General features: G+C 42.3%; 1 protein-coding gene across 6 annotated transcripts in view; it reads left to right on the forward strand.

Annotated features, from left to right (window-relative positions):
- TTC6 (tetratricopeptide repeat domain 6) overlaps positions 1 to 13405 on the forward strand; it is a 146041-nt gene that overhangs the window by 79099 nt on the left and 53537 nt on the right. For 4 of the 6 annotated variants that reach the window (XM_038407596.2, XM_043516730.1, XM_043516729.1 and 1 more), the window contains exons 14-16: positions 1711 to 1886; positions 2308 to 2444; positions 11383 to 11552. In XM_038407596.2, the coding sequence (XP_038263524.1) occupies positions 1711 to 1886; positions 2308 to 2444; positions 11383 to 11552 (483 nt within the window). The remainder of the gene's footprint in view (positions 1 to 1710; positions 1887 to 2307; positions 2445 to 11382; positions 11553 to 13405) is intronic. The other 2 variants (XM_038407592.2, XM_038407594.2) reach the window with 2 other exon arrangements.

The following is a 13405-nucleotide window of genomic DNA, read 5'->3' on the forward strand; positions in this document are numbered from 1 at the left end:
CCAATTGGTGAGGATATTATTACCAAGCCTTCCCCAGGAAAGGGGGTGTAGGGCTTGGGGGAATAGGACTCCAAGTGGTCCTTTCCCTGTTCTTTGTCTAAAACTCTTGGTGGTGGCAGCGTTTTACCTAATCCAAGGGCAAAGGCTTTGTGCTGTGGGGAAGTTTTTAACCTAAGCTAGAAACAAGTAGAAATAAGCTTAGGGGGTCTTTCATGCAGGTCCCCACATCTGTACCCTAGAGTTCAGAGTGAGGAAGGAACCCCCGACAGGCCCTGACTGCTCCTAAACTCTCCCTCCCTCCCTCCTCCTGGCTCTCATCCACCCAGGGTCCTGACCGTGATAGGCCACCCCTGCCCCCAGGGCTGTGAACCAGTCAGCGCACATCTTGCCAGTGGCGGTCAACGAACTCTTCTACCAAGTAGGTTTCCCCGCTCCCAGCTGGAGTGAGGCTGGCCAAGAAAGGGCCCAATCACAGCAGCCAGCTATGCCCTGCTCATTTGCAGTGCCCCACACTGTGCAACCGCAGCTCATGGCAGGGCTAGAGGCTGTTGGTGTGAGTTCTACGCCCTGACTGGGCACTGCACAGCTGGAGGGGAGCGAGGCAAACCAGGGACACTCCCCCACCAGATAGCATAGCCTGTGTGCCCCACAGCGGCGATGGCTGAACCCTCTCATGGCTACAGCTGCTTCCTGGAGAAGATATTAAATTGCAGTAATCGGACTTTTGGTGTCTAGTCAATACTTCTGACTGGAGACTATACAGGTCCCCTTAAAACTGGACTTTCTGGTTGAAAACCAGACACCTAGCAACCCTAGGTGAGATTGTTGTAATTTTTTTTATCTTCCATTAAAAACAAACAGAAACTAAGGGATTGCATACAATAAAACCTGCATGAAAATAATGTTACTTAGGGTGCACTTGAAAGTTAGGAATCAACAAATTTATGGTTGTCCATGCACCCTTAATTTTGTCCTCTTGTATGTTAGTTAAAATGTAATTTTTATTATTAACTCCCTTTTTTAACTGCGCAAAACAGACGCATTCATTTTAGGTTTGCAGTTTTCCATGCTTGATCTTTGCCTGAAGCAAATTGTTTTTGCAAAGTTCCAGCAAAATCTCTTCAATGTTTTGAGGTGTGCATGTGTATGTAAACACTGCCGTAAGTTTTAATCAGGAATTTGACACAAACATAACTAACTTGTGACTGATATTTTTTGCTCAAACTTGCTTTGTTTTGAGGAATACATTCTAAGGAGAGGTAAGGAAACATGCTGCGTTTGAAATAAATTGGTGTAGTAATTTTGAAGTTGCTGGAAGCTTTTTGTGCATGTGCAGGTTTTTTTTTTTATTTGATCTCTTTGCTCAATCTACAGATTAGAATGTTGTTGAGAAACATCAAAATAGGCCTGTTAGGTTATTTTACTCAGGCTAAAATGGCTTTGAACATTTGGATCACTTTGAAGTGCTTTACGTTAATCTGAGTTTGCAAAGACTTTCAATAACTGAGAAATCTTACACAAGCTATCTGTCAGGAGGACTATGGAGTTAGAGGACTGAGCACAGAGCTGAAGTTCCAGTACTTTTGCCATGTATCACCCACAGTGAAAAAGAATTGGTCATGCTTTACTTTCATGCTTGTATTATTTTTCTGCAGATGAATTGTCAATATTTTGTGCTGCTAAATGTATTTTTTATTTTATTGGTTCTAGATGCATATCTGTCAAAGGCTGAAATTTACAGAAATCAAGGCAATAATGCATTGGCAATCATAAATTGCACATTAGCAGTGAAATGCAACCCTACAGATGATGACATTTATTTTAGGAGAGCTGAGTTGTTGGAAGAGGAAGAGGACTTATTGTTGGCAATGGATGATTATGCCAAAGTAGGTTTTCCTTTTTGTAGTGTAACATTATTATAGTCACTGAATTACAAATATTTGGATTTATCTGGCACAAGTTCTGAAAGCTATGTATCCTTTTAAACAAACAAATCATTCAGTGTGATGGAGTTAGTACATATTTTCTGAAATTTATTCTGCAGAGTGATTCATATAGCTAAATTAAGAATCAGTTTATAAGTCTGCTTAGTTGGTTATATGTTCCACTTTTACAATTGAAGGGAAAAGAATGGCAAAGGAAATTAAAGGACAAGGAAATTTTTTTAAAAGAATGGAAGATTTTTTAAAAAATGTATAAACTAAGTTTATATTCTTTGGTACCTTTTCATTTCAGATTTTTAATTTATAGGAAAATAAGTGTAACAATTATGCAACTATTATGTGCTTCTTAAATTTTTCAATGTAGTGTTTTCAATATAATCCAAAAAGAACAGATGCATTTATGAAACATGGAATATATTTCTTTGAGAAATCAGTTTGGACTATAGCTCTTCAGGATTTTACAGCTGTGATTAAGGAAGACCCCAGCAATGTTCAAGCAAGGTAAATATATAGTCTGCAATTATTATTTGATTATTAAAATAGCTTTTAAAAATAATATAGTAACATCTCATCTGCAAATACAAATTAAACTACCATCTCTATGCAGATCCCTGTCTCTACTCCAGACCTGTCTGTCTATCCAAACTAAAATCTCAGCCTGTCTCACTGACATCTCCTTTATTGTCTAGCAATCAATTTATTCTCAACATGGCTAAAACAGAGCTCTTATTTCCCCCAAGGGTTGCCAACCCTCTAGGATTGTCCTGGAGTCTTCAGGAAATAAAGACGAATCTTTAATTAAAGATTATGTCATGTTATGAAATCTCCAGGAATTCATCCAACCAAAGTTGGCAACTCTACTCCCAAGCCTTCTCCATTACCTTTTTTCTTGACCATGGTGAAGAACACCATAATTTTACCTGTTGCTCAGGCCCATAATCTGGGTGTCATCTTTGACTCCAGCCTCTCTCTAGGTCCTCACATCCAGGCTAAGTCTAATTCTTGCAGATACTTCAAGTGCTTGTATATTGGATGATTATACTGTAGGTGTGTGCATGTCCCAGGCACCGGTGCTGGAGAGTTTTCCTGTAGTGGTACATATAGGGGCAGCACCCCTCACACCTGAGCTCCTCATTCTCTGAAGTGAGGGTATAAAGTGTGGAGCCAACCCTCTGCTCCTGCAGTTTCTTCTACCATCCGTGGTTGGTGGTCAGAGCATTTGTGTTCCCTGTTAACAAAAACTTTTAGTCTACTCTGTAATACCTAATGGTACTCCTTTTTGTCACTTGATGCTTTTAAAATTTTTTATTTCATTTAAAAAATGTTTAGTTCTTAGTTTTTTTCCAGTCAGCAGGGCCTTCAGTCCCTACTTGGGATCTGGGGAGCCTGTGCCAAGATCCCTGGGTTTTTAACTTTGCTCAGGCTGCAGAAAGCCTATATCTGTCAGTGACCCTCATTTGTCTCAGGTGCTTAGGCAAGGATCATGTTAGCAATAAGTGCTTTATTCATTGTGGTTTCAAGGCCAGGACAGAGAAGCTGAGGAAGGAGCATCTCCATTACATCCTTATGAAGGCTGGCCTTAGAATGGTGTTGGAACTTCCTTAGTTGTCCAAAGGTAGTTCTTCGATGATTCCTTCCTGAAGTGCTCCTGCAGCTATGCCAACAGACAGGAGCTGCAGGAGAGTTCTGTCTCCACGACTGTCTTCTTTGAAGTGCAAGACTCAGAGTAGTTCTGGCCTCAAAAACACAACAAGAAGATTGTTCTGGTATTAATGGTACAGTCTGCGCTTTGGCTTGCTGCTTCCTTGTTCTGGCTCATATAGAAAGACCTGAGCCAACAACGCCGGTGCCCTTCCAGGGACCATTGAGACTAGCTATCTCTCCAGCTGCAATGGAGCAGTCATTTCTGCTCACTGTGGGACAATAGCCATGTTTGTACTGATTACACCAGAGGCTTAGGCCATAGCAGGGACTTGTTAGGTCCATCGCTACCACAGTCACCATTGCTTCCGGACAAAATCTGTCATCCGGCACTGGCACAGCTGCCAAGATGTGGTATTAAAGGTAGTTCTGCCTATCAATGAGGACATTATGCAGCTAGCTAAAACACTTTGGCAAACCCCTTCCTCCTCCCCCTTCCCCCCCATGGCCAAAGGAATGGAATGTAAATACTAGGTTCTGACCCAGTGATTTGAACAGTTTTATTTACATCCCACACTTGGCTCTTTGATAGTGGCTGTAGTGAATGAGAAGAACTGGCAGGACCAGGCCAAGGCTACCCCCAAATACAAAAACATCAGAAAGCTCAACCTTTTTTGTAGTAAAATTGATCTTATGGCAAGTTCACACCTTGATATTGTCAATCACTATGCTCTGTTGTCGAGGTCTGACTTCTCTAACTGGGAGGCAATATCTTAATTTGTGAGCAAGCTGCTGGAAGGTTCCATAGAACAATTTCAGTCACTTGTTTTTGAGGGCCACCTTGTCTCTCAATCAGCTCTTCAGGCTTCTTTGGATGTGATGGATTCTACAGCCAGGGCTATGGCAGTGACTATGTGCTGTTCTTCCTGGCTGGAGTCCTTGGGGATTCCTGTGCAGGTGTCACAGACAATTGAGGACTCCCCTTGAAGGAATGTGCATTGTTCTCACCTAATTTAGATGAGGTGTTGCACCCACTAAAGAACTCTCGGATCCATCCTAGACCTTTGAAAGCCCAACAAATACCTCAGGAAGATAAGATTCTATATGGCATCCTTGGCTATGATTATCCCCTCCATAGATCTGGGAGGCTGGCATGCTTACCTTGATTTACAGCAGGGGTGGCCAACCTGTGGCTCCGGGAGCCATATGCGGCTCTTCATAGGTTAATATGCAGCTCCTTGCATAGGCACTGACTCCAGGGCTGGAGCTATAGATGCTAACTTTCCAATGTGCTGGGGAGTGCTCAGTGCTCAACCCCCTGCTCAGCCCCAGGCTCTGCCCCCACTCTACCCCTTCCCCCAAGCCTACCATGTCCTCGCTCTTTCCCCCTCCCCACCAGAGCCTCCTGCATACTGCGTAACAGCTGATTGCAGTGGGCAGGAGGTGTGGGGAGGGAGCGGGAGGCACTGATTGGTGGGGCTGCTGGCGCACGGGAGGTGCTGCAGGTTGGAGCGGGGGAGCTGATGAGGGGCTGCTGACATATTAGTGTGGCTCTTTGGCAATGTACATTGGTAAATTCTGGCTCCTTCTCGGGCTAAGGTTGGCCGCCTCTGACTTACAGGATCCCTGCTTCCAGGTGGACTTCCAGCCTGACCACAGGAAGTTTGAGTTCGTCGTAGTAGATGACCATTACCAGCTCACTGTCTTACCCTTCAGCCTATCGTCAGCATCGAGGGTCTTTACCAAGTGCATGGCAGTAGTGGCAGACTGTCTTCATGGAAGAGACATCACTGTTATCCTTACCTGGACAACTTGTTATTTGGGATCACTTCAGATGCCATGTGCATGTTGTAATCCATCAAACTCTGTGTCTGTTCAACATCCTGGGCCTGAAATTAAACAAAGAAAAATTGATATTATTGTCTTTGCAAAGGTAGAATTAATTGGGGCAGTCCTGGATTTGACTTCTGTCAAGGTGTTAGTCTCTTTCTAGATTTCAGACTCTATGGGACCTCTGAGCATCCCTCAAGGACCATCCTGTAAGGAGTTGCTTCAGGCTCTTAGGTCACATGGGTTCATGTATATGTGTGACCCCCTCAGAGCACTACAGGCATGGCTCGAGTCAGTTTATTATCGTCAGATTCACTGTCTTGATAAGCTGGTATGCATTCCTGACAAGGTATTGTCACCTCAGTGGATGAGCCAAGGGAGTCCCTTTCTCTCCTCTTTTCCCTTCCAAGACTTTGGTAACAGATGCTTCAGCTATGGGGCTTGGAGCAAATCTGGGCATTTATCAGGCTCAAGGTTTATGAGCTGCCCACAAGGCCAGGTTACACGTAAGCATACTTGAGTTGCACACAAATTTGCGTGCATATCAGCAGTTCCTGCCTTACTTTCAGGGCAATATTGTCCAAATGCTCACTGACAACACCACAGCAGTGTATTATGTGAACAAGCCAGGGGGTGCCAGCTCAAACAGCCTTTGTCAGGAAGTAGTAAAATTGTGTAACATGCATTTGGAGCTCAGACACTCAGTGCATCTCGCTTGCTGGGGGTTCAAAATGGTCTAGTGGCTCATCGGAGCAGAACTTTCAGTTTAGACCACAAATCGTTTCTCAACATAAACATTCTAGCTTGGTTGTTCCACACAGGGTTTTTTCTGTTGGTGGATTTGTTTGTGACTTGGCAGAACAGGAAGTGTTCCTGGTTCTATTCCAAAGCAGGTCATAGCCCTAGATCAATATCAGACGCTTCTCTGTTTCCATGGGACAGGAGTCTGCTGTATGCATACCCACTTCTGATTCCCAGTAGTACTCTGATTCCCAGCATAATTCTCAAGTTCAAGAAAGATCATGACAGAATGAGCCCTATAACTCCAGCCTGGCCAAGACAGTTTTGCTATTCAGAGTTCCACAAACTGCCCACTCAGGAGCCCATGCTGTTACTGATAACTGGCCTCATAACACAGAATCATTGTCGGGTGCTGCACCGAAGTCCCGAAGTGCTGCATGTCAGTAGTTGAATGCAGAAGAGGCACATTGTTCAGTGGCAGTCCAGAATATTCTTCACAGCACAAAACCTTCCACAGTAGTTACTTATTGAGTAAGTGGAAGCCTTTCTGCATTTGGATGGCCAGCCTCCATAATGCGTCCCCCCACTCAGACTAATATTTAAACAATACTGGACTGTTTTTTGCAACTTAAGGAGTCAGGTCTAACCATCAGCTCCATATGGATGGGTCTTGCAGCCATTTGAGCGGTCCACCTTTGTACAGATGGTAAGACTTTTTATTCATCATATCATGAGCAGAGTCCTGAAAGATCTACATAGATTTTTCCCATCTAACAGGGACCCAACTCCGTCTAGTGTAGTCTGCCCTGATGGATTCTCTTTTCAAGCCTTTAATATCATGTTCACTTTTACAACTGTTAGTGAAGGTAGCTTTCTTAGTGTTTAGGAGGGTGGGAGAACTAAGTACATTGGTCACTGATCCACCATATACAGTTTTCTACAAGGACAAACTCCAGCTTAGACCACACCCTAAATTTCTCTCAAAAGTGGTATCTGATTTCCATCTGAATCAATCTATACACCCGTCAGTTTTCTTCCCAAAGCCACATACACACAAGTTCAAGTGAAGGCTCCACTCTTTGCATGTTTGTCAAGCTCTTGTTTTTTACCTCAGTGGGACAAAGCTCTTTTGAGTTTCTTCCCAGCTCTTTATTTCTTAGGCAGACTGTATGAAAGGTCAGTCAACCACAATGCACAGACTCTCAAAATGGATCACCAGCTGTATTTCAGAATGTTATGCTGTCAAAGTGATCACGCCTACTGACAGACTCACAGCACGCTTAACCAGACAACATTTGGCCTCGGCAGTGTTTGTGGCACATGTTCCAATTATGGACGTCTGCAAGGTGGTGATGTGGTCTTTCGTTCATTCATTTACCAGACATCATTCACTGTCCACTGTATCAAAGGAAGATTCAAGTGTAGGGAAAGCAATCTTACATTCCCTTCTGTGATGAGACTCCCAGTCCTGCCACTTGGGATAACAGCTTGGGTGTCAATTACAGTGTAATGGACATATGCAAGCACTTGAAGAAAAAATGGTTACTCATCCTCTTGTACCTATTGTTCTTAAAGAAGCATTGCATATCTCCAATACATGACCTACCTTTCTTTTCCAATGCATTGAAGTCTACTAGGGCTGTCGATCAATTGCAGTTAACTCACGTGGTTAACTAAAAAAAATTAATCGTGATTAATCACAGTTTTAATTGCACTGTTAAACAATGGAAGACAAAATGAAATGTATTAAATATTTTGGATATTTTTCTACATTTTCATATGTATTGTATTCTGTTGTAATTGAAATCAAAGTGTACATTTTTGATCATTTTTACAGTGCAAATATTTGTAAACAAAAGAAATAGTATTTTTCAGTTCACCTCATACAAGTACTGTAGTGCAATCTTTGTCATGAAAGTGCAACTTATAAATGTAGATTTTTTGTTACATAACTGCACTCAAAAACATAACAATGTAAAACTTCAGAGCCTACAAGTCCACTCAGTCCTACTTCTTGTTCAGCCAGTAACTAAAACAAACAAGTTTGTTTACATTTACAGGAGATAATGCTGCCCTCCTCTCATTTACAATGTCACCACAAAGTGAGAAGAAGCATTTGCATGGAGCTTTTGTAGTCAGCATTGCAAGGTATTTACGTGCCAGATATGCTAAACATTTGTATGCCCCTTCATGCTTCAGCCGCCATTCCAGAGGACATGCTTCCATGCTGATGATGCTCATTAAAAAAATGCATTAAACTGAACTTCTTGGGAAGAATTATATGTCCCCTGTTTTGTTTTACCCACATTCTACCATATATTTCATGTTATAGCAGTCTTGGATGATGACCCAGCACACGTTGTTCATTTTAAGAACACTTCCACTGCACATTTGACAAAACACAAAGAAGGTACCAATGTGAGATTTCTAAAGATAGTTCCAGCACTCCACCCAAAGTTTAAGAATCTGAAGTGCCTTCCAAAATCTGAGAGGGATGAGGTGCGGAGCATGCTTTCAGAAGTCTTAAAAGAGCAACATTCTGATGCGGAAACTACAGAATCCGAACTACCAAAAAAAGAAAATCAACCTTCCGCTGGTGGCATCTGATTCAGATGATGAAAATTAACATGCATTGGTCCACTCTGCTTTCGTTATCGAGCAGAACCCGTCATCAGCATGGGCACGCATCCTCTGGAATGGTGGTTGAACCATGAAGGGACATATGCATCTCTAGTGCATCTGGCACATAAGTATCTTGCAACGCCAGTTACAACAGTGCCCTGTGAACGCCTGTTCTCACTTTCAGGTGACATTGTAAACAAGAAGTGGGCAGCATTATGTCCCACAAATGTAACCAAACTTCAGCGATTGGCTGAAGCAGGACTGGGTGGACTTGTAGGCTCTAAAGTTTTACATTGTTTTATTTTTGAATGCAGTTATATTTTTGTACATAATTCTACATTTGTAAGTTCAACATTCATGATAAAGATATTGCACTAAAGTACTTGTATTAGGTAAATTGAAATATACTATTTCTTTTGTTTTTTACAGTGCAAATATTTGTAATCACAAATAAATATAAAGTGAGCGCTGTATACTTTGTATTCTGTGTTGTAACTGAAATCAATATATTTGAAAATGTAGAAAACATCCAAAATTTAAATAAATGGTATTCTATTATTGTTTAACAGTTCGATTAATTGCAATTAATCTTTTTAATCGCTTGACAGCCCTAGAGTCTACCATCAGCTTCCAGTGCGAAGGTGAGGCAACTCTGCCCCTTATATCCTCACTTTGGAACACAAGGAGCTGAGCTGTTCATGGGGTTGACCCTATGGTTACTGCTAGGGAAAATTCTCTGGCACTGGTACATGGGGCACAAACACACCTACAATGTAATGGACATATGCAACACATCTCAAACACCAGTTAAGGAAATGTGAGTAACTGTTTTTTCTTTTTGCATAACTTCTGTAAGATATGGCTTTTTGTGTCCATCCACACAGCTAAAACTTGTCCCGGCTCTCATTGTCTTGTCTCAGTTACTGCAACATCCTTTTTCCTGACCGTGACAAATAGTCTTCCCCACTGATATCCATTCAGAATACTGCTACAAAATCATTTCCCAAGTCCATCACTTTATTTATGTCATCCCCCTCTTTGATGAATGGGGATAGATTTAAACACCTGATTAAAGTTAAGGATGTACTTTCATCTTAGTTGGGTACTTAATTCCCTGAGATTACCTTGAAAATTCCAGTGTTAGCGCTTTTGCTGAATTAAAGTCTTAATTCTTTAGTATTTCTTTTTATGAAGCATCAAAATCCAAATTAATTTTTCTTTGTTTCTAAATTGTAGTGGTGGTTTGAGTTTTGTGGATTAAGCAATAAGTCGTATGTTTTTGAAAATATAGAGTTTGCTCTCTCTTTTAGGCATCAGTCACACTCTGGAATGGACTCTCCACAGTGGACATATGCTGGCAAGAAATGTCCGGCAGAGAACTCTCCACCTGCAGAGGGGAGCTCTCCAGTGGTGGAAGGGGCATAGCTGCTTCCTGCACCAGCCACTCCCCATCCACCAGCATAGAGGACATGGTAGAGCAGAGATCCCCTACACCCAATACTCCTCTGGCGTATGGTCATTGAGAGACCTTATGCCAGTGATGTAAGTTACAGTTGCTCCTCAGCAACTCTAACTTACATTGGAGTAAGACTGTGCAGCATCAAGAACTACAAGATCCTTGAAATCCGCCTTCTTCCCTCCGCAGGGAAGGGGCCGCAGCTTCTAGCTGCCGTGGGTGCAGGGCCACAGTTCCTGGATTCTGTGTGCAGCGAGGGACCCCAGAGCTCCCAGCCAACACAGGCAATGGGCCACAGCTCCTAACCGCAATGGGGCCCCTGCAACTTCCGGCCAATCAGGGTGTGGGGGCTCCCCAGCTCTGAGCCGCCATAGTGCTGGGGGTCCTTCAGAGCTCCCAGCCTCCGCAGGTGGCAGGGGTACCTTGGAGCTCTGAGGTGGGAAACTCTGGAGCTCTGAGCCCCCATAGGCAGTGTGGGCACCCAGAGCTTGGAGCAGCCCCCGCAGCTACCCAACCTCTGCAGGTGGTGTGGGACCCCACAGCTGGGCTCCCCATTTTGTCAGGGTTATTTACCTGAAGGAAATATTGAATGACAATAAATGTTTATAGGCAGTTTTAGTAATAGTAAGCAGAGCTCCATTTCTTTTCTTTTAAACCAGTGTACTAAGTCTGTATGAGTCTGATCCTGCAAATTGCTCTGCACAAGTGTTCAGTTGCACTCACACAGAGCCCCACTCGGGTCTGTGAAGCTCCATGCAGGTGCAAGGGCCCATTATGCAGAGCCCCATCAACTTCAGTGGGGCTTTGTGCTGGTGCATGCAGTAGTCTGCCCATATGAATCTATATGGAGGATTTGAACCTCTGAGTTGTTTTGTCACTGCTGATTTAAACAAGAAAGAAAGAAAGAACTTCTGACAAAAGAAATAAAACTCTTACTACCATTAAAACTACCATTAACATTTATTCTATCCTTTGACTTTTTTTTCAGATACTTTGCTGCATAGTCTTAAAGTAATTAACAAATTAAGTACCATTAATGCTAAGCTGATTCAAATATTCATATTGTAGATAGCTTCCTATGGCTTCATTCGGTAAATATAATTTTTGTATGGAAAACTGTAAATAAAGAGATTATTTTTTCTGTACTAGGATATATCGAGGCAGAATATATACTAAACGACAGCAGTATAAAAATGCAATGGAAGACTTTTCTGCTGCAGTTCATCTAGACCCTTTTAATTGGTTAGCATTCTATTGCAGAGGTTGCATACTGCGAAAGATTGATCCAAAGAGAGCGCTGCAGGACTTCAGTGTTTCTGGTATTATTGTTTTTTAATTTTATGTTGATGAATGTCAATTCATTGCTGACTTTTTACAAAACATTCTCCATTAGTTACTAGACCACAGTCTATGAGCTATCACAGTTATTACCTAGTGTCAGTACTGAAAGGGAGAGAAGTAAATAGCCAAGTCGCCCACAGTTCTGCACTGGTACTAGTCCTGTTCAACATGTTCAAAAATGAGTTGGAAAAGTGGGTGAACAGTGAAGTGGCAAAATTTGCAGATGATACAAAATTTGTCAAAATAGTTAAGTCCAAAGCTGACTGCAAAGATTTACAAAGGCATCTCATGAAACTGGATGACTTGGCAAGAAAATGGCAGATGAAATTCACTGTTGAATATGGAAAAAATAATCCCAACTAAACATGCAAAATGATAAGGAGTACTCGTGGCACCTTAGAGACTAACACATTTATTTGAGCATAAGTTTTCGTGAGCTACAGCTCACTTCATCGGATGCATTCAGTGGAAAATACAGTGGAGAGATTTATATACACACACAGAGAACATGAAACAATGGGTATTACCATACACAGTGTAAGGAGAGTGATCACTTAAGATGAGCTATTACCAGCAGGTAGGGAGGTGGGGGGAAGGAAGAAAATCTTTTATGGTGATAATCAAGGTGGGTCATTTCCAGCAGTTGACAAGAACGTCTGAGGAACAGTGAGGAGTGGAGAAATAACATGGGGAAATAGTTTTACTTTGTGTAATGACCCATCCACTCCCAGTCTTCATTCAAGCCTAAATTAATTGTATTCAGTTTGCAAATTAATTCCAATTCAGCAGTCTCTCGTTGGAGTCTGTTTTTAAATTTTTTTTGTTGAAGAATAGCCACTCTTAGGTCTGTAATCGAGTGACCAGAGAGATTGAAGTGTTCTCCAACTGGTTTTTGAATGTTATAATTCTTGATGTCTGATTTGTGTCCATTTATTCTTTTACGTAGAGACTGTCCAGTTTGACCAATGTACATGGCAGAGGGGCATTACTGGCACATGATGGCATATATCACATTGGTAGATGTGCAGGTGAAGGAGCCTCTGATAGTGTGGCTGATGTGATTAGGCCCTATGATGGTATCCCCTGAATAGATATGTGGACAGATTTGGCAATGGGCTTTGTTGCAAGGATAGGTTCCTGGGTTAGTGGTTCTGTTGTGTGGTGTGTGGTTGCTGGTGAGTATTTGCTTCAGGTAGGAGGGCTGTCTGTAAGCAAGGACTGACCTGTCTCCCAAGATCTGTGTGAGTGATGGGTCGTCCTTCAGGATAGGTTGTAGATTCTTGATGATGCGTTGGAGAGGTTTTAGTTGGGGGCTGAAGATGATGGCTAGTGGCATTCTGTTATTTTCTTTGTTGGGCCTGTCCTGTAGTAGGTGACTTCTGGGTACTCTTCTGCCTCTGTCAGTCTGTTTCTTCACTTCAGCAGGTGGGTATTGTAGTTGTAAGAATGCTTGATAGAGATCTTGTAGGTGTTTGTCTTTGTCTGAAGGGTTGGAGCAAATGTGGTTGTATCGTAGAGCTTGGCTGTAGACAATGGATTGTGTAGTGTGATCTGGGTGAAAGCTGGAGGCATGTAGGTAGGAATGGCGTTCAGTAGGTTTCCGGTATAAGATGGTCACATAAACACCACTCTAGAATGTTAGGAACCATTAGGAAAGGGATCGATAAAAAGACAGAAAACATCATATTGCCACTATGTAAATCCCTGGTATGCCCATACCTTGAATATTGTGTGTAGTTCTGGTTGCCCCATCTCGAAAAAATACCTTAGAATTGGAAAAAGTACTGAGACGGGCAACAAAAATGATTAGAGGTATGGAACTGCTTCAGCG

Source organism: Dermochelys coriacea, chromosome 6, assembly GCF_009764565.3.
Source record: "Dermochelys coriacea isolate rDerCor1 chromosome 6, rDerCor1.pri.v4, whole genome shotgun sequence".
In the NCBI taxonomy this organism is placed as follows: Eukaryota; Metazoa; Chordata; order Testudines; family Dermochelyidae; genus Dermochelys; species Dermochelys coriacea.